Raw genomic sequence first — 21,419 nt, 5'->3', positions numbered from 1 at the left:
GGCTGTTACATTAACAATATGGTGAAATATTCAAAACTTGAAAATAATTTTTAATTGGTATTTTAAATCATTTTTTTAAATAAAAAAATTAATTTATCGCTAAAAATCAATATATCAAAAAGTTGTTTATGACTCTATTGTAGACCTGATCATAGGTTGGGTTATCTGTCCATGTTCAAATGCCCGTCAGAAAAGTGGGAGAGTTTAGGTAAAAATATAGACCCGAAAAATAGGCTTGGACAAAAAATAAGGCTTGTTTTCTGAACGAATCAGGCCTCGGGTAGAATTTTTTTGGCCCAGGCTTGACCCAGCCCGAATCGCATGCCTATATATTTTTTTGTATTCTCAATTTGTTGAGAAACATTTATTTTAATATTTTTAGTGTATTTGTTGTATTATATTTTTAAATTTGTTTTTATATAAAAAATTATTACGGTCAAGTCGAGTCAGACTCGAGTTTAACACTTTTAATATGAGTTGGCTTTGGACAAAATTTTAAACCTATTTTTCGAGTTAGACCAAACCCAAATCTAGAAAGTAGACATAAAATTCTACAACCCCATTCATAATCAAGTCTACTCTAGATTTATATATGTTGAACAAAAAAAAATAGTGTCAACCATGGAATAATAAATTAAAATATAAATGATATAATTAAAATTAGTGTGGTAATTCAACAGGATAAATTAAGGAAAATTAGTCCCAATCACCTAAAAATACCCTAAAAATAAATAAACTATAATTTTACCCCGAATAATACCCAATCACTTTTTTTTATGACCTTTCACCTTTTTATGCCACATTATAACATATTTTATATGAATTAGCACACACAATGTAGGTTAATTTAAGGTGACTTTGGATGGACAGTGCATTTATCTCCGATAAAATTAAAAATAACGGTGGTACTAAGATTAATTACTATAATTATGAGATAAAATATTTTATCGCATTATAGAGGGCCTTAGAAATCAAACAACATTAACTCCTTTAAGAACCATTAACTAAACAACTAATTTGTGTTTGCCTTTGTTTGTACCTTCTCTTTTCTTCTCTTGATCACCCTTTGTGCCTCTATAAGGATAAATTTAAGGTAGGTTTCAACTAAACATAATGCATTAACTATTCACAATAGTATAAGAACATGTCTAAAATTTGTTAGTATTTCTTTCTCTACTAAATTACAAAAAATCTTTGGTTTTTGATGCCTTGTTTCCCAATCAATGACCTACATTCAACTACTAACTCTTCATTTAATACATTTCCCTATCAATGACCTACATTAGAACATTTTAGTTCACCAAGCTAACTATGTTACCCTTCTCTCCTATGAGTAACATTTTAGTTCTTCCTTCTAAACTTTGCAGTAGGGGTGAGTATTTGATCGAGTAGAGTCGAATATGAGTCAAAAAATTTCGAGTTAGTTTAGTTGACGAATCCTATTTTAACAACTGAACTCGATTGGATTTTTTCTAATTGAATCGAATCAAATCGAGTCAAAAAAATTTTGAGTCAAGTTAATAAATCCTATTATTTATACTTAATGTTGCGTCTACATGGACTGATTATTTAACTAGTAGACCAAGTATAAGATTATTTAACTACATAAAAATATAATGGTTTTGCCTTTTAACTTAATGACTAAACTTTTATTAAAACGACTTATTTTTATCTTTTCTTATTCGAATTTTCGGATAACTTGAATTGCGTAATTCATATTCGAGTTAAACCGAAAAACTTAATTTTTTATTCGAGTTGATCCGAATGACTTGATTTAACTCAAACAACTGGAATTATTTAATTCAAAATTTGAATTTTTTATCGAATTTTTTTAATCGAATCGGATTTTGCTCACCCCTACTTTGCAATATTCAGACCTTTGGGTACTTACTAAATATTGGATCTTTTGGGGTTCTTTTCAAGAGTTTCTTCTTTTGTGAAGAAAATATCAAAAAAGAAGAACAGATTGATGCAAATGAAGAAAATATCGAGATTTTTAATTTAGGGTTTTCATTAAACAATATATTGTTTTAGAGTAAAACTGATTACTCAGTAAAAGAGATAGAAGGATGCAAAGAAGATATATCTGGACCCTCTATTGAATCTATATTTTGTTTATCCATGTTGAATAAAAATTTCAATTGATTGATGAAGCACTCAATTTGATTTCTACGGTTTCAATTCAATAAATATGACAATAGAAAACTAAAAGAAAAAGGAGACGAAGGGTTTTTTTTTTCAGTTCAAAATGTGTAATTAATTTTAAATTTTAAATTAATTAAATTTATTTAATTAAAAAATTATTCTCATCCGAGCTTAACATCCAATTTGGCATTTAAAATCCATTTAAACTATTACGTGGGATTGTCGTTAGAGAGGTAACGGAGCTTAACGACAGAGTAACCACTTTGTAACAAAATGATAATGTAAGTAACTAAAATGTAATATTTCAAATAAAAGTAACTAAAATATAATCTGAGGCAAACAAAAGTGACTATTTTTTACACCATATCTATTTTAATTTTTGAAATCAAGTAAAAATATTTTGTGTTAATCAAGTCGATAAATCCTATTTTATTATTCTAACTTAATTTGTTAATCTACTTATTTAAAACAACATATTTACCATTTTCGGAAAATTTTTATAATTTTTATTTTTATAATTTTATAAAATTTTGAAAAAAATAATAAATAATTTTATTTTTAAGATTTATTATGATTTTTTTATAATTTTTTAAGTGAGACACCAAATTGCTATTTAAATTATTTAATTTGTTAAATTCAACTCAAACGGAACTAAAAAAAAGTTAAATTAATTATTCAAATTAATTTGACAAAAAATTTTAATAATTCAATTTAATTAACTCAAAATTCAAAAAAATATAATTTTTTTAATCGAATCAAGTTATACTCATTCCTAATATATACATGCAATCTTTTTCAAAATAAAATGAATTTTTTAGAGGGAGAAATTTTGCTATTAGCCCTCTGTTATGCGTAAGTTACTTAAAAAGTTCACTTATTCAAATTTATTCAATTTTAATCCTTATTTTTTTCTAAATTCTGTTATTAGTCTTGCATTATGCATAAATTATGGATTTAGTCCTTATATTTTTCAAATTATAATTTTCAATTCTAATCAAATAGTGGTCGTTAAATTCATTAACTAAAATGGTTGTAATTTTTTTAAGTATTATGTAAAAGTAGAACTAATATAAGATTACACATTTGATAATATTTTTGCTGCATAAAATTTCGAAAATAACAAAATTTAGCTTTAATTTTCAAATTTAAAAAAATTAGAGGACCGAAGAGAAAATTTCACCTTTTTAAAGTCTGTTTCAGTGTTTTACCGCAAAACGATAAATAATAAATAGAGCAGTAAATAATAATAATAATAAATAACAATTTTATCATTTTACTCGTCACTGCTAAACCCCAAAATGTTGTTTTGAAATTTCTTGCCATCGAAGGTACCTTCTTTCTTCACCATCAATTAAAACCTTTTTTTTTTTCCTTCTTTTTCGATTAATTTATCCATCAACTCTCCCATTTCCTCCCACGAAAATCCTCTATTTTGCATTTTCCCCCAAAAATTATCGGCATGCGTGGTGAAAACTCTTTAGCAATAGTGACAGCACCATCTGCGGCGGCGGAGACGGGAGGTTCAGCGACGGCCTTAGCACCTGGGTTTCGATTCCACCCAACAGATGAAGAGTTGGTTAGCTATTACTTGAAAAGAAAAGTTACAAACAAGCCTGTCAGATTTAACGCTATTGCAGAAGTTGATATTTACAAGCACGAGCCTTGGGACCTTTCAGGTTTTTTTGGGGGGGGGGTTATTTCTTTATTTATTATTTTTTTTGTTTGTTTGTTTGTTTAAATAGGTTGCAGAAATTTTCTTGAATTTTAGAGTTTTTTTTTTTGAAGTTTTATTTTTGGTAAAGCTGGGTTTTAAAAGGGTTTCGCTTTTTGGAAGATTTCTTAGTTGAAAATTTGAGAATATAGTGAAATGATTGGGTTTTATTTGCATGTTTGAACATATATATCCATTGGGTAATTCCAGTATCGTTCAAAATTGATTTTAAAAAAATGATTTTAAAAGATTATCTGTTTCAAAATTTAAGAATCTACAACAATAGTGAATTTTCTTGCAGTATCTTTTGAAAGATTATGTGTAGTAGTTACATGCAGTATCTTTTGCTCTCGCTTCACCATCTTCTAAGAAATGGGATTCATGGATATTAAGTTTTCTTGTTCCTCTATGCTATGTACTCTTTGTGGATTTCTGTTTCCTTTTACTGTTTTCTTTCTCCTCTCATTTCTAATATCTCTCTTATACTGTTTTGCTGGTGGATTTTAGTTCATTTTTAGCTAAGGTACTAAAGTTTCTGTTTGGTGATTTATTTTTAGACAAGTCAAGGTTGAAAACCAGAGACCAGGAGTGGTATTTTTTAGTTTATTGGACAAGAAGTATGGGAATGGAGGAAGAATGAATAGGGCCACAAACCAAGGGTATTGGAAGGCCACAGGGAAGGACCGAGAGGTCCGTCACAATGATCAGCTTATGGGGATGAAAAAGACATTAGTATTCCATAATGGGAGAGCTCCAGATGGGTTGCAAACCAATTGGGTTATGCACGAGTATCGACTTGTTGAAGAAGAATTGGAAAGAATTGGGACATTGCAGGTCTGAGACCATTTAATTTGATGTTGATCTGGATGGTGATCTGTTATCTATGGTTGCGACTTTTGATGCGTTGGTTTATATTAAAAATTTTGGATGACATGAAAATATAGAATTTTAGCATGAAATGCTTTAAGTATTTTATGCCTAATGAAGAACTACATACTTGAAACACATTTTCCGTATGGAAAACATATGACATTTGAGGTAGGATGAGATGAATGGTTTGTATATCGGCTGCATTGGCTTCATCTCAATCTGGTTGCTGAGAAAATTTAGGAAATGAATAGTAAATGTGATTCTGGTTGTCATGTATTATGATTTTTATTTGATACAGTAAATAATGTATGTGCACCTTGCTTGAGGTAGGTAGAATTCAAACCTATTCTTTAGATGTGTTAGTATTTTGAAACCTTTAGAAGTCTCACAATTTCCTCTTAATCAAGCTTTACTATTGTATAATTATTGAAACTAATCTTATAAGAATTGTTTCTTTTCCTTTCTATTCTTTTTTTCCTCTCCTCTTGGTGTTGAAGGGGTATGTGCTATGTAGAGTATTTCATAAGAATAACATTGGACCACCCAATGGAAACCGATATGCCCCTTTCATTGAGGCAGAATGGGATGATGGTTCAGCAGCTTTAGTTCCAGGAATAGATATTGGGGATGATGGTGTAGCTTCTGAGAAGGCACTGGTTGAAAGCAATGGTGTTCAAAAAAGTGTTTTGAGCAGGTTTGTCTTTATTTTTTCTTGCTACTACTTTTTCATAATATTGAACTTCAATGCAAGCGCTCATAATTTTCACTGTGATTAACTTCTCTGTAGTTTCTTGCTTGGATTTTCAAGTTGAACTTTAAATTATCAATATAACAGTTTCACTAACATCGTGTGTTCACTGAATTGGATGATATTATGCTTGACTATTATGTTAGATAAAAGATTCCATGCCTAAGAACTGTCTCATTTATCCTTTTGTCTTGAAAAATGCTTCTACAGTGCTGAATAATATTGTGAGATAGCCTGCTAAGGTCTCACCTACAAGGATACTTTTGTAAAAGCAACTTCAATAATAAACCACGAAAATTCAATACTTGTGGGATTAACATCACTTAACATCTTCAAATTATAGGTTTTATTAGCTTTACTGACAAGCTCATGGAGCATAAAGTTGTCAAAATTTTGCATCCTTTGCTAGCTAATACAACTTTCTTGTGTTTCAAGAGTAGTAAGTTTTTGGGATTGGCTGTGCTTAAATACTCTAGGTGGATTTTGCTCTCTCATGGTGTGAGAATTGATACCAAATTGATATGATGAGCATTTAGCTCTCAAACTTACGAGGGAATTGGAGTCCACTTAGACCAACTCTGCAAAACTATTTAAGTCAAGGATGTCTATGCTGTTTTACTTTATTATCAAGGTAATGGAATTTTGATTATTTTGAGTAAATTTACAACCAGACTATAGTCTAAAGCTAGTCAAGTAGTTTGGTCCCAAATAGCTGGTAAATTTTTAACTGTCATGTGTGGTAATCTTGGCATGTTTTTTCACTTTAGAAAGAATCATGTGCGTGCCATGATGCTGCTGCCTTTTTTCCTGTGTTGTCCCTAAAAGAAGGCAGAGTGGTGGACACGTAGATAAGACGTACTGAACTTCCTAGAGTAATAGAATGATGCTGTGAAGCATCTTGGGAATGAACTATATGATTGGGGTGGTTTAAACCAAACTGATTTTATTCCACATCCCTTCATGTGTCTTCTAGCAGTTTTTCTTTTGTCATTTTCCTTATGTTTGAATAAATAGATAAATGTTGTTTGCTTATGAATATAGTTTTATTTTTCTGGAAGGAGCACACTTCATATTTCAGTTTTGGAAATGGACTTATATGCATTAAGATGAAGTTTTATTTGCAATGAAATGTAAAGTTCAAACGCTAGTGGTTCAATTGTCGCAGATAGACACTATTGGTTTTGTTGCTGTCTCTACCTAAGGCTCCTTCCATCTATATGTTGGATAATAGTAAAACAGTTTTATTAATCGATTGTCATGTGCCCTGTCTAATTCTCGAGCCTTGATTGAAGAATTGCTTCTGAAATTTCTTTTACTCTGGCAGGAGATTCAAAATGCAGATGAGGAAGCACCAGCTAATGATAAAGTTCGGAGGGAGTTACCGAATGAGAGAATATATGACTGTCCTCCATTACCTCCAGGCAATAGTGAGAGACTAGATAATGGCCCTCGTCTATGCTTGGTTAATAGAGAAGCACCCTTGCCTCTAATCCATTACAAGAGAAGACGCCAGAATGATTCAGGACCTAACCATGCAAATATTTCCGAGAACTCAACAAGAACAACTCAGGATCATTGTTCATCTACAACAACAGCAGGGACAACCACAGCATCACCATCATCGGATACAACAACAGCAGTTTCTGCACTGCTGGAATTTTCTTTAATGGAATCTATAGAACCCAAAAAGAAGAAGCCTCATGTTCCTCCACCTATATATGAAACTGCTAACCTAGATTCAATGGTGCCTCCTGGCTGCATGAAACTTATCACTGACTTGCAGAATGAAATCCGCAAGATTTCTGCAGAGAGGGAAATGTTGAAGCTTGAAATGATGAGTGCTCAAGCTATGATTAACATTCTTCAGTCAAAAGTAGATTTTCTTAGCAAGGAAAATGAGGATCTAAAGAGAAACAACCGTGAACTCAGGGGTGGTTCAGTTGGCTCATGCAGCCATCCTTAGGAGGCCAACCCCAAAGAGGAACTGAAGTACTGGTACTTTTATCTGTTTTTCTTACTGTTCTCCAATGACATTGTATTAGCATTTGGTTTGTTGTTGAACAGTGTTATAGCTTTGCTGCTTATTTATGCCTTGTTCATCTAGTTGATGTTATAATTTGAAATGTAGGAAATTTTCCTTCTCAACTAATAGAGATGGATGATTCCCTTGATTTTTAGTGATTTCATCTATTTTTGCTAACTAGATTCTATAAAAGTTGGTATATTACATTAAGAATTAGATTTTTGAGATGTTCACAAAACAGTGTTCAAACATAAGAATGAATATAATGCCACAAATATGTTAAGATAACATACATTCTAGCTTCTTAATCATAAGCAGGTTGAGACTTCAGGGTCCAGCCTAACATTCCATTAGAGACAATGAACAAGTAAGAAACTGCAACAATTTATAACTTAAAATTTGCAAACAAACCAACATAATTCGAGTGTTTAAGGAAAAAACAAAGAAATTACGAGTGCTTATCTGCTGAGGAGACTACGGCCTACGGGGTCAAGACAAAATATGAACCACCACCACTAGTCATTTTGTATGATAATGAAACCCATTCATCATCCCCTAACCTAAAATGGAATTGGAATTCCAGTAACATTAAATTCTTTCATCTTTCTTTTTGATGCCTTGCATCGCCTAGTCTTCACAAAAGACTGTCCCACCAAGTTACTATGAGCCACTCTTTCAGGACCTCTTTTTTCCTCGTTTTCCAGAAGAGACTTGGGCAACCTTTGCAGGGTGAACAGGCACATGATGCCCAGGAACCAAAGCAGGGAACCCAACAGCAGGGATTCTGCATAGCAACAAAAGATAAAACCATCATTATAACCAACCATTACAATAACCAAAAAGAAGATAAAAAGCATCGAGCTTCTCTAAGGCCAGCAAGCAAATTAAGCCGGGAAAGAAAAATAAAGCCATCCTGTTGAAATCTCTACTTCTCCATTAACATGTTGTGGGAAGGGAAAAGATTCTTAAAGCTAACAACAAAACAAATTGTGTACATTTCTCATTCACTATGCTAGCACTCCTTTTCATTTTGTTCATTGGCTTGTAACAAACACAATTATATTGAACCACATCTACACTAAGACAAAGAAGCAAGATGAACCTTTATCAAGCAGCGGCTGACACAGGCAAGGTTCAACATTTCCGAGCAGCATTATGATTCAAACTAGAAGAACTAAAAGTCGAAAAAGATACATGGAGAAGCCGTAAACCAGCACTTTTTCGGCAAAAGACAATACTGTTTTTCGTTAATTTCACCTTGTTGATTTGTAATACTGACAGTTAATTTCTCCTTGTTGATTTGTAATACAGACATTATGTATACTGGAATAAATCTATACTAAAGAAAAACCCTAATCAAGCTTCAGCTAATGCAGGCACGGATGAACATTTCGAAACCTGATTATGAGTTCAAACTAGAAGAACTAAATGTCGATCGCACTCAGAAAGACAGTAACAAAACACTAATTTCTTCTGATTGTAGTATAAAATATAAGACAATGCAATGAATTAAGAGTTTTTTTGAATCGTATCGTACCCAACAAGAGCACAGCAGACTCCTGCTTGGCCGAGGAAGCATCAAATGCACAACGCTGGTTTAAAGTAAAACGAAGAGCTTGATTCTCTGCAATGGACCATTGAAGCAAACAGCTCAGTCTCCTACATTCCCCTTCTAAATACCTACTCTTCATCTCCAGATCCTTAACATACATCTTTTTCCTCTCCCTTGATCTCACAGCTGCATCTCTATTTCTCAATTTCCTATAAAATTATCAGATCAATCAGTTTCCCTAAAACCACTATAGTATCTTAGGAAATGCCAGAAAATATTCAGAATAGAAAAGGGGGGAAAAAAAAAGAGAAACTGGGAATTGCCCATTTATACCTTCTCTGTTTCTTATCATGGGATCACCATTATCAACGTTGAAAAGGGTCTGGTTTTGTTTGTCAAAAGCAGTATCATCTATGACCACATCGCCGCTGCCACTAGGAGATGAATCAACCAATAAATCCGCCAAAAACTCATTGGGGACAGGTTGAGTCTCAACCTTGTCATCAAAACGATCGTCCTCCATTAAAAGCTTCTCGATCTCACCAATGGAGGAAGTCCAAATCAGTTTTTCATCGGGGGAGTGGGTGGAGATTGGTGGAGTTACCGATTCTGATTTATTTTGTAAGATATTTCCAACATTAGGAAAGTCAAACTCAAACAACAGGCTTTCCCAATTGGTTTCCTCCATGATTACCCAAAGAAGAAGGCAAACAAGGCTGCAATTTTATCAAATATTTACAAGCAGAGGAAGAAGAAAAGAGAAATCAATAACAATTCACAAAGGTGCTTGAATTTGATTCGAATTGAATGAATTAGAAGAGAAAACTAAGGAAGGCAGGCTTCCAAGAAATTCTGTTTCCTTCCGGCTTCCTTTGGTTTGGCTGTAAAAGCCAGTGAGGTGCAGTTGGGGGGAGGAAATGGTACCAATCTCACTGTTATGCTGTTTGGTTCAGCAAATCAGTGCAGTGAGATTGCATCTCCACCACACTGCTCAGCTGAAAATTAACTGGAGATTTTAGCTGCAATTGAAATCAACTGAACTGTTGGTATTTTTAACCGACAAAAATACCCTGCTGCAACTAGAACCATGTCAATGGATAAGCTCTCAAAATGGAGATCAAAGAGACAAAAAAAAATATATACCCTCAAAAATGGTGACCCTTTCAACTCCACTCTCCCATAACTCTTTATGCTCTCCAGAATTATCAACAAAACGCCATGGTTGTCCTCTTCATCAACCCATGTACCTCTCAGAGTCACCTGTTCTTCTTCTGGTATGGCCCTTGCTTTTTTTTCTTTCTTTATTTCTTAAACTGCTTCCAAATTCTTTTTCCTTTTTTCCTCTTTTTGAATGTTTGGAATATGGATTCAAGCTTGAAAGTAATTCCCATTATGTGGGTAAATCTCAATTGCCGTGATGTCTTCAGTTCAAGTCATGTTTTGGGGTTTATGTTGTTGAGTTATTGTCTGGAACTTTAATGGGGGAAGCCATGTTTAGCTTTGTGTTTTCTCTTTAATTACTACCGCTGATATGTTTTCTTCCATCGAAGCAGCTAGCAAACGTGTTCCCAAATCCGAGGAAAGCTCGTCTCCACTGAGGACTGTAGCTTGTGGCCTTCTTGCTGTATGCACCGTTGCCACTGCCTCGCCTGTAATTGCTGCCAATCAGGTTGAAAACCTTCACCACTCCTCTGGGTTAAGAATTGCCAGGAACACATAAATTGTTGCACGGTAGCTGTTTGTATCTTAGCCTGAAAGAAGAAATAATGGAATTCATACGTAAATTAGCCTAGTTAATTCAATCAAACTGTCTATCCAAGTTACCTTAGGTCATTTAGTAACTGGCTTGCTCGGGTAAGGATGACTATTGGGATTGGGGAATAAATGTTCCTATATCCATCTGACGATTCAAATTAACACTGTCAAAAGGCTACTAAAAATGTCTAATTACTAAAGCATTGTCATGCAGAGGCTTCCTCCGTTGTCAACGGAGCCGAACCGATGCGAGCGTGCATTCGTTGGTAACACCATATGTCAGGCAAATGGTGTGTACAATAAGCCGCTCGATCTACGCTTCTGCGATTACACTAACGAGAAATCGAACCTGAAGGGGAAATCTGTTGCGGCTGCACTTATGTCGGATGCTAAGTTTGATGGTGCAGACATGTCTGAAGCTGTGATGTCAAAGGCTTATGCTGTTGGAGCTAGCTTCAAAGGTAAATCTTCTTTATGTTTTGCATTTTCTACAATCATACATCTTTTCGTAACTCAGTGTTTTTAAGACAATTATAATTTTGTGCAAATTATCTATTTGATAAACTTGGCACAATTACTCGTATATATTTAGATACAGATATATGAGTATGATCCTCAAAATACATGAAAATATTTAGAAAAAATTAAGCATACACGTACCGAGTACATGTGTGTATTCAACACACGTCCAAGTTGAGTATTGGAAATCATGGTGAATAAGTTTAGCATAAAAATGGGAAATGATCCAAAATATAATGAACACAGGTACAGACTTCTCGAATGCGGTTTTGGATTGAGTTAATTTCGGAAAAGCGAATCTGCAAGGAGCTATATTCAAGAACACAGTGTTATCTGGTTCAACATTCGACAATGCGCAGCTTGAAGATGCAGTTTTCGAAGATACCATCATCGGTTACATTGATCTTCAGAAGCTTTTTACCAACACAAGCATCCGTGCTGAAGGAAGAGTTGAGTTGGGTTGCCGATGACTGATTTATATACACATATATATTCTATGTTCTTACTTTCTTTTTCTTTTTAATTTTCATGTTGAGATTAAAAATGGTACTGGAAAACAGTTATTTCTGGTTTTGCTGCGTCTTTTATCTGCTTTGGGCCGCAAATGAAACAGATCAAAAATTTGTGGAAAAGAATTTGGGTCAATCAGCGCTCAGGCTGATGTCTGATTTGAAAGTTTGCTTTATTATTTAAAGGCACAATGGGTATTTAAAAGAAAATTTCTATTTTTCATTTTTACTCCCTTAAACTTGCATTATTTGGTAAAATCTCAAAATTGATAGAAAAATTTACTTTTGTTGATGGGGCATGTACGTGGATATAATACCAATAATTAATTAAAATTTTAAATTTAAAAAATTCAAAACTATATTTAAAAAAATAAATACATTATAAATTATAAAAAATATATTTAATTATATTGAATCAAAGTTTATGTATTAAATTGCACATTGGATCAAAATTCGTGTATAAATTTGAAATTTATACCTATATAAACTATAGCAATTTATACTTGCATCTTAGGAAATTTTGAGAAAAGGGATTAAAAGCCATCTAAAATAAACAAGTCGATTAAGACATTATTGGCGTTAACTGCATAGGCTCCCTTTGGATAGGCGGTGCGTTTATCTAATAAATAATCTAAATTGATTATATAATTCATTAAAATATTAGAAGATACATTTTAATATTCTATTAAATGAATTTATAAATTCACATATTTTAATAATTTTAAAAAATTATATTATATATCAGTTCTAATCTGATGTCCTTAATAGTCATTTTTTATTCTCATCTCACCGCTACAGCTGCGTTTGAATCCAAACACACACTCCACCATTGTTTTTAATCTCACCGCTACAGTATCCAATCTCACTGCTACAGTAACTAATCTCACCGCCACCGCTTTTTTTAACCTCACCGGAGGTAAACACACCGCTCATCCAAACTCACCCTAAGAGACGTCTAATTACATCCACTTTTTAAATTATTTATTGATTTATTATGCATTTATAGAATTGAGTTTATATTTGAGGGTATTTGTGTCCTTTTATGAAATTGGTGCTTACAATATACGAATAAAAGGTGGATTTGGATGAACAGTATATTTAGCTGCGGTTAATATAAAAATAATGATAGCGATAAGATTAAATACTATAGCGTACAAAATGTAATTAAATGCATTACACGCTCATTTAAACCCACGCTAAGTAAACCACTAAACTAACAAAAATAAGGCTTAAAAAATGGGTTTTGACAAAAAAATAAAACCCATTTTCTAAATAGATTAAGCTTCTTGTAAGATTTTTTTGGTCCGAGCTCGACCGGCCTGAATCAACTATTTAGGTGTTATTTTGCTACCATTGTTTATAATACTTTAATCTTTATTTGGTGAAATTATTGAACTAAAACATTATTACCAAGAAATTAAAATATTCATTATGGAAATTAATTAATGAATATTTTTTAATTTTAAATAAATAATTTTTTTAAGTTCCTTATAGTGTATCAATATAATTATAAATTATATTCTTAGTGATAATTATGTCACGCTTTGAATAAATTTGTCAAGTAGCATATTTTAATTAATATAAAGCTGCATAAGAAATAATTTTACACAAGTAAATTAAAAATAAATTAAAAGTACATAAATATTCAAGGATGAATGGGCTTGATTGAAAATTTATTGCGGCAATGTTGATTTTTGTAAATTTACGATGTAATTTTTTTTTTTAAGATTTACTTTGAACTTTGGAGGTGAAATTGAAAATGGGAGAATGAAGGCTACTGGACACCCATATTAAGTTTGAGAGCATGTGGCGAAGGAAATAATTTTTGAGCAAATATGGTCAAATATGTTATTTCACGTATATCATTCTCAATCAGCTGTTGAAAAAATTTATTAATCCCAAAAATTTTTATGTTGGAGGTTTTAGCTTAACAAGATCTTACAAATTTCTATTCACCCAACACTACAATTAGAGAGTTTGACTACTCAATCTTCTATTTGTGTCCAAATAAGCTAAAAAATGCCAAAAATTTTGTTTACTAAACACCCCTTTTAATATTCATCAAAATATTATTGCGTTCCTAATGTTTTTTTTTTCCTTTCTAATATTACTTTGACACACATGGAGGTCGAGATTTGTAACGTTTTATCTTTCATGAAATCCATGCTTACAATATATGAATAAGTAAACTTGATCATGGATCAAGCTACTTATCCAGGCTCGCTCAAAAATTTGGAGGGTTTGAAAAAATATATAAGTCTGAAAAATAGGTTTAGACAAAAAATTCAAAATTCCTTGTAATATTTGGAGTTGGACTCTTCTTCACTTTGTTGACATGTTGGAGAGAAATTTGTAAAATCTCTCAAGCTTCTTTTCTGATGGTAGCATTCGTTGCTTTTACAAACATCGATTCATCCAAACATTGATGTATAAAGGTGAGAACTTGTTGATTTTTCTTCCTTCTCATGTTGTGACAATGATGCCTCATTTTGGGGAGCTTCATAACCATTTTGAATGATCTCCCACACATCTTGTGAGCTAAGTAGAGCTTTCACACGAAGACATCAATTTTCATAGTAATCATTTATAAGACGAGGAAATTGAAATGAAAACATTCAATTGCTTGCTATCTCTTCTCACTATAGAACCTAGTTATTGATACCATTTTTTAAAAAAGATAAAAGAGAAATTGTTTCTAAAGAATTTTGAAATTTTTATTATGAATTTTTTGTTTTGGAGAGGAGAAAAATTTAACTACAACATAACATGTGAATATATGTAACATAATTCCTATCCATATTTATAAAATAAGATAAGATTATAGTAACCAATAACATGTGAACACATGAAACAATTTAATGAGGTAAATGCGAAAATGGTGTTGTGAATCATCTTATTACCTAGTGAGTTGTTAGATGCATCGATTTGAGGGTATGCATTAACATGGATTCACTCAATCAAGAATGTTTGCTCTTGGCTTTTACCGAGGTATATTGCCTATGGACCACACAATTTTCTTTGGTGCACTATTTGAAAGATGTGTTTGGACTATGAGATATGGCCTACTGCTGCTAGAATGGCAATGACCCTTTTGTACAATGATCCGAATTGTAAGAGATGTGGTGCAACATGAGAAACAATTCTCCACGCAATTATTTGATATAGGGTAATTTTCCTTTATCGCGAGTAGTGCTGCGTTTGGGGGTTCTAAATAGGGTACTACTATTGGGTGACAACGACCATTACACGTATATGATATATTCGAAGAATCATTATAATTAATTGATCTTATTAAATTAAATGTAATTAAAATATCTTAATTACGTTCTTCAATTTTCAAGAAAGTGAGAATTAAATAATTATGCAAATAATTACACACAATTTTTTTTCCAAACACCCTCGTATACGTTTAAGTTTAAAAATATTATTTTTATACAATAATAATATTTTAATTTTGTGGCATATATTTAATCATATTATTAATTATTTATACTTTGTCAATGACCAATTGGTGAGGACAAAGAGTCCGTGTTTAATGTTAGACGAAAAATAACCTAACAAATATGAAATACTAGAGTACATATCATATAAAATATTTTAATTTTAATTTTTATTACTTGTTTAAAGAATTATTTTCTTGAGTAATATTGAAAATTTTTTATAATAATTAATATCTTTTAAAATTTTAGCCGATTAAATTTTAACTTAATTGGCATTAATACAGTTGTTAGTATAGAAGCACTTAAGTTCAAGTGCGCTAAAACACATTATTCTCCTATTTAAGGGGTTGAGAGGAATTATAAATAGTTATAGACATTTTATAAAAAAACACTAAATGAAAAATAAAAGAGACAAATTTACATTACATAAAACCATAAATATGAAAAAATTAATTAATTGTTGACATAACATCTATATAACAGTCCACATAGATGTTACATCAGTAAAATTAATGAATGTTAATTTTTCCCTTTATTTTAGGATGATTTAACAAACATCCCTATGTGTGTATATATATATGGGTTAATGAAGAGTCAGGAGGATATAGAACAAAGATGATAAAAGACAAAAGGAACCAAGTTACTGGGCAATCTAGCAAATAGAAGATCAAGGTACATCATACAGAATAGTACTTTCATTTACTTAATTTTCAGTCCAAAATCTCAACCAAATGGGAAAACATTGGATGTTATTTGTTATTATCTTAATTTACCACCTGCAATCCCTCCTCATACACTCAAACAATTTAGTATACATATATGGTCATTTTCATTTTTCTTCTTTCTTTTGCCCACAGGCTGATTTTGAGGCACAAATAATTGGAAGAAAAAACTGAACCTCATTTTACATTTCTCCAGGAAGCATTGTATCCTCAGGTAGATCACAGAAACCAATACCCTGTAAACACCAACCACCCGATTTTAAACCATTGATATGCTAACCATTTCATCAATCAAAATGAAGTATGTCGACTGATGTTATCAGAAATTTACCTCCCCTGTAAGGTGAGCCACACATCTCTTCTCCGCCAGCAATTCCGCTTCCGACTGCAAATCAGTTGGTGTAAGAATGTCAGAAAATCAGCCAAGGGTGTAGACAAGTAGTGTCCTTATTTCATAATGTCAAACAAGAGTTTTTCGTTTTCACTTTTAGGTCCACAAAATTTGTAATCAAAACAAAAGACATATTGAGCCCAAAGCTTAGCTTGGGCAGACCCTGGAACCCTTCCCTTATTTCCGAGCTACAGTCTCCTTTGTACCAAAAAGACACAGGCATATATACCTTTTTAATTCGCTTGAGCAGATAGTCATCGAAGATCACGTCCTTGACAAGTACATAATCGCCATCTCCCTACAAAATGATATTTAAAAGATTGCCTTAAATCCGATAAGAGTGAACATTAAGGATTTCAGGAAAGATTAAAAAAACACTTCTTTGATTTCATACTTTTGATCGGCATGGCATGCTGAAGACGATATCCTCCGCTATACCATATGGATTGCCATTGGTATAAACCTACATTTGGATTGTAAAAAGTGAGATCGCAAATGCAAATGGAACATCTAAAACTCAAGGTGAAATAATGTTCAAAGTTAGCTAACTGCTATGGTATTTTTATGTTAGCCATAGTATGCTTTCTTATAAGGAAAATCATATAGAGAAGCTCAATCAAACACCTCGAAAGAAACTAATGGCTCAGATCAAAATTTTCTCACTGCGTGTGTGTACATGTGTTAGGAATTATATTTAAATGTGCATTTCGATGTGTTTTGCAGTATTTTCTCCTTCACGTTGGGTATTAGACTCAATATGGTAAGGGTTAAAGGAAACGGATCTCGAATATACAACTAGTTTCAAAAGATTATCTCTTCAAGGAAAGTTGGACAATAAATTACTTCTCTGTAAAGGTAAAGATGGTTTCATAAAGGCAAAAATATACATGTGATAAACGCATTTTATGCATATAAACTTACTCCAGAAGAAAACCAATCACCCTCGGGTGTCGGAGTTATTAGAGATCTGATGGCATCAACGATTGACACAGCAGTAGATGCGGCTGAAGATCTTCCCCATTTCTTAATTAAAACACCGCCTCTCTGCAAATCAAATTTTCACATGATAACCAATCAAATTAAGGTGCAAATAATTCATTAAATACTTGTTCAACATGCTATTTTGGGAATTTAGTAATAATTTTTCCCCATATTTTACCTTTTGGACCTTTTCAGTAAACTCCTCTTCTAACCATTTGTGATCCTTGATGACCTCTTTGACAGGTAAGCCCTTGATTCTAGCATTTAGGAAGTCTGGAACCTAATCAAGATCAAATGCGGACTATCTTATGTCAACATCTTCAAAACCTAGTTAATGCATTTTCCAAAACAACGTTTACTACCTGAGTTGTTGAGTGATTTCCCCAGATGGTCATGTTTGACACTTGATCGTAGAAGACACCTGCTTTTAGGGCAAGCTGCAGAAGCAACTGCTTTTAGTAAAACTGTAAATTTTATTATTATATTTGCAGGTGAAAATTACTAACTACTACAGAAACAGGTATTAATTGAGCAAGCATATACCTGGCATTTCGCTCTATTTTCATCCAACCTAGTCAGTGCATGGAAATTCTTTGCAGGTATCTTTGGAGCATTTTTCATACAAATTAAGGCACTGCATCAGAAAGAAAATAATGAATTGGTTGTATTAAAGGAGCCTAAACTAGTTAGGAAACAAGCACAATAAATTTATGTTACTTAGACTCAAGTGTATGCGTGCTGAACACTTGTATGTCCAAAATTTTCAAGATTTCCATGTATATGAAAAGCCCCGGGAGGATCATATCACCATAAATATGTCAAGATATGCGACAGACATGAGTGTCAGACTCAGTTTCTTCAAGAAAAAAGGTCGGATCAACATAGCAATTAACAACAAAAAGATGATGTGTATAATTTTAACAATGACAGCAGCAACTACAACTATGTTGATCCAACTCTTCATTTTGCTTGAAGTACTCGTGTCCAATACATAATTGGACATGGGTGTGGGATATGACCTTTCAAGGATCCTCCAAATACATGGAAAAACTCAAAAAAATAAACATGTGCTGCACACATACTAGTATCCAACACTTGCACCAAAATCCATAGAGCTAAGATGGCAAGGATCCTTACTTGGTATTGCAGGGATTGCCCACTACTATCACCTTGACATTAGGAGATGCAGAAGCATTGAGAGCTTTTCCCTACAATGTTAGAACCAAGGTCATGATAGCAGCTTGATTTTAACATGTCATAAGTCAAACACACAGAAATACATATAAGGGACTAAAAGATGAAAACACCTGCTCAGCAAATATCTGCCCATTGATGTCCAACAAATCAGCTCGTTCCATTCCAGGCCCTCGTGGCTTTGCCCCAATCAGAAGAGCCCATTCAGCATCTTGGAACACTTCATATGGATTTATTCCAATACTAACCTCTCTTAATAAAGGAAACAAGGAATCTTCAAGTTCCATGGCCACTCCTACATGCATTTGACATTAATTTGTAGAGATTTGCAGCATTTTCCAAAAAATAGCATATATATCTTCCTTACAAAGAGTTTTAGTGTGACACTTTTCTCCAAATTAGGAAGTTACTTCTAGTCTTCAGTTTTCAACAATCTATGTTCCAACAATATCTTGGATGCGTATAGAGTTTATTGTCCTAGATACACATGCTTCTCTTTCTCAAGAAAAAGGAAACAATTTTCTTTTTTTGGAAATTACATCTAGTTAGCTCAATATTTGTCATAACAATAACTGAAGAACCATACCTTCGAGAGCCTGTATTGACCTTTCCGATCCCAATAGTTTCAGAGCGACAGGCTGATTTGGTCCAAAGACTTCACCAGATGCAATCTTAAAAAAGCAAAACAATCCAGCAACTAAGTTACAACCGACAAAAATGTCACTGAAACATGAATGCAGTACTGTAGTTTAACTCCTGTAAAGAAAAGATAGTTTCACTATAAAAGACACATTTTAAGCAACATTCTATCAGCCTATTGGGCATCAAAATCAATAATTATTATCGGAGCATCTATCTGACACAGTGGAAAGCAATGAGAAAGGTGGAAATTGAACGGAACAGAAGATTATCACTATAATTACAATTGAATAACGCACTAAAAACGGTAACTATAATGTCATTAGCTGTTAAGATTCCATTATCTGCACTTCCTATTAAAGGACAATACAATCCACCCATACAGCCAGATTGAACCAAGCCTGCATATGGTAAGTTCATATTACCTCATATGCTACTCAACTTCACTGATGCATACAGTCTTTCATTCGTAAGAACCTTTTATTTAGTATAGTCAGATAGAAGGGCATTTAGCTTTTTAACGGGTTAAGCAACCATGTATGATGATAAAGTCAGAGAAAAGATACAAATATACAATTAAGAGATTCAATGAACACAGATGGGATTTAAAATTGTATCAAAGTTACTGACTTTGAAAAGAAGATGGTTAGATATCATCCCAGCAGCACCAGAAACAGCTATATTAATTAGTTTCTTCCATGATTTTGTCTCCTCTTCCTGTCAACAATTAAAACGATAATAGACTGATACCACCATGATTTAAATAGTTAAAAAAAATGTGCAACCATGAAAGATGACAAATTGTGAATAGTAGAAAAATAAGGTGACTGAACATTGGACTGCAAAACAAAAGAGCAAGTAACCTTACTGATATGATTGATTCAACCACTAATCCTTTTCATTACAACCGGTTATTAGAACCTAGTTCCAAAATTATTGAGGTTGAGATAGAGTTCAATCTCATAAGTTACTAAAACTACACAACAACAAGTTAAAATAAGTATAGAAGCAGTGAAGATGATATATATATATATGAAACTGTTTACTAAATCTTTGTTCAAGTTTTACCTTTTCCCAACTTACTTTCATTTGTTTGCCTAAAATATTGGTATAAAGCAAAATTATAATTGATAAACATATGATTAAAATTCTACATACATGGAAAATTTATGCAATATCTTAATTTTATTTTTCCACTTTCTTTTTCCTTTTTTCCTTCTAATAAACACTTTTTTTCTTAATAAAGCAGCAAAAAGCAAACACCAAAACAACTTAATACTATTGAACTGACATAATTTTCACTAGTGATAGCACCAAGTTTGGATATAAAACATATTATTATAATAAAAATAAAATAAAAGACAAAAACATACAGCTTGGAGATCATAAGTGAGGCAGAAGACACCATAGCATTCACTCTTCCCCTTGAGATCCTGAGCTTGTACAGGTATTGGGGTTTGAACTTGACTGAGAAGCAAAAACAAGCAAAACCCATCAAATTTATAAAGCAAGAAAAGGCATAAAAAGAGTTGAAAAAAAGCTTACTCTGATGCAACAGAGCATGAGATGGTAGGATTCCTGGTTGTGGGTAGGGGTCGAAAGGAACGACGGAAATGATGAGAGAAACGAGAAGAAGATGAAGATGAGAGTGAGAGCTGTGAAGAGTGAGTTTTGGTACAGGAAGTCGATAACTCTGCCACCGCCATTTACAGCAGAGACTTTCTTTGGTTCAGTATAATTCAAGAGAAAAGTTGGCAAAGAGAACAAAGGCAGAGAGAGCCAGTGGCAAACGAGGGAGACAAGGGGAATAGAGGGGGAGGAATGGATGGATTTGAAATGTTAGTATAAGGCCATGCCATTGACACTTGTCATCAAAAGTCATCTAGAAATCTCAATTCCTAATCTATCTTTTCTGTTGGATTTTTGGTATTCCCTATTAGTTTAAACCTTTGGAGTCAATAAGTTGATAAATTTTAATTTATTATTTTAATTTGATTTAATTTTTTTAAAATAAAATAAATTTTATTCAAATTAAGTTAAATAAAATAAAATTTAAAAAATTAAATATGTCAAATTAAAATATTATAATTAACTTCAGTTAGAGTGAATAAATTTAAAATCATATATATTTGAAATATTTTTAAAATTATTAATTAAAAATTTTAAAAATTTAAAATTTTATATTTTTTTAGAATAATTTTTTTAGAATTTTTATAAATA

At 32.6% G+C, this 21,419-nt stretch overlaps 2 protein-coding genes and 2 pseudogenes across 3 annotated transcripts; 2 read left to right on the top strand and 2 right to left on the bottom strand.

Annotated features, from left to right (window-relative positions):
* Positions 1-3,406: 3,406 nt before the first annotated feature.
* Positions 3,407-7,645, top strand: LOC107904293 (NAC domain containing protein 52-like; annotated as a pseudogene).
* Positions 7,646-7,847: 202 nt separating this feature from the next.
* On the bottom strand, positions 7,848-11,019 carry LOC121229717 (bZIP transcription factor 60). Of its 2 annotated transcripts, XR_005927637.1 has the most exons (5): positions 10,874-11,019; positions 10,193-10,800; positions 9,383-9,765; positions 9,035-9,258; positions 7,848-8,281 (listed from the first exon to the last, which is right to left on the bottom strand). XR_005927637.1 is itself a non-coding variant. In XM_041114617.1 (2 exons), exons 1-2 carry the CDS (start codon positions 9,207-9,209, stop codon positions 8,058-8,060), a joined length of 399 nt encoding a protein of 132 aa, XP_040970551.1. In that variant the 5' UTR covers positions 9,210-9,216; the 3' UTR covers positions 7,848-8,057. The 2 variants fall into 2 exon arrangements, 1 of the variants encoding a protein (XP_040970551.1); XM_041114617.1 differs by lacking the exons at positions 9,383-9,765; positions 10,193-10,800; positions 10,874-11,019 and having other exon boundaries at positions 9,035-9,216.
* On the top strand, positions 10,180-11,955 carry LOC107904291 (thylakoid lumenal 17.4 kDa protein, chloroplastic-like; annotated as a pseudogene).
* Positions 11,956-15,952: 3,997 nt separating this feature from the next.
* On the bottom strand, positions 15,953-21,108 carry LOC107904294 (malate dehydrogenase [NADP], chloroplastic). Its single transcript, XM_016830615.2, has 14 exons — positions 20,745-21,108; positions 20,573-20,666; positions 19,830-19,916; positions 19,147-19,231; positions 18,674-18,855; positions 18,504-18,574; positions 17,910-18,000; positions 17,729-17,803; positions 17,545-17,646; positions 17,307-17,429; positions 16,780-16,848; positions 16,615-16,683; positions 16,326-16,379; positions 15,953-16,230 (listed from the first exon to the last, which is right to left on the bottom strand). The coding sequence occupies exons 1-14, from the start codon at positions 20,903-20,905 to the stop codon at positions 16,177-16,179; spliced, it is 1,317 nt and encodes a 438-aa protein (XP_016686104.1). The 5' UTR covers positions 20,906-21,108; the 3' UTR covers positions 15,953-16,176.
* Positions 21,109-21,419: the final 311 nt, after the last annotated feature.

This window comes from Gossypium hirsutum, chromosome A05 (genome assembly GCF_007990345.1).
Source record: "Gossypium hirsutum isolate 1008001.06 chromosome A05, Gossypium_hirsutum_v2.1, whole genome shotgun sequence".
NCBI classification, from domain to species: domain Eukaryota; kingdom Viridiplantae; phylum Streptophyta; class Magnoliopsida; order Malvales; family Malvaceae; genus Gossypium; species Gossypium hirsutum.
This window is presented reverse-complemented; position numbering and strand designations above follow the sequence as displayed.

Bases quoted from the DNA above. Each gene is read 5' to 3' on its own strand.
- LOC121229717 (XM_041114617.1), bottom strand. From the start codon at position 9,209: ATGTATGTTAAGGATCTGGAGATGAAGAGTAGGTATTTAGAAGGGGAA. The intron at 8,282-9,034 runs GTACGATACGAT...GTTGCTATGCAG, and splicing joins GTCTGCTGTGCTCTTGTTGG to AATCCCTGCTGTTGGGTTCC.
- LOC107904294 (XM_016830615.2), bottom strand. From the start codon at position 20,905: ATGGCGGTGGCAGAGTTATCGACTTCCTGTACCAAAACTCACTCTTCA. The intron at 16,849-17,306 runs GTAAGTTTATAT...ATCCAAATGTAG, and splicing joins GTGATTGGTTTTCTTCTGGA to GTTTATACCAATGGCAATCC. The intron at 16,380-16,614 runs GTATATATGCCT...ACTGATTTGCAG, and splicing joins TGCTCAAGCGAATTAAAAAG to TCGGAAGCGGAATTGCTGGC.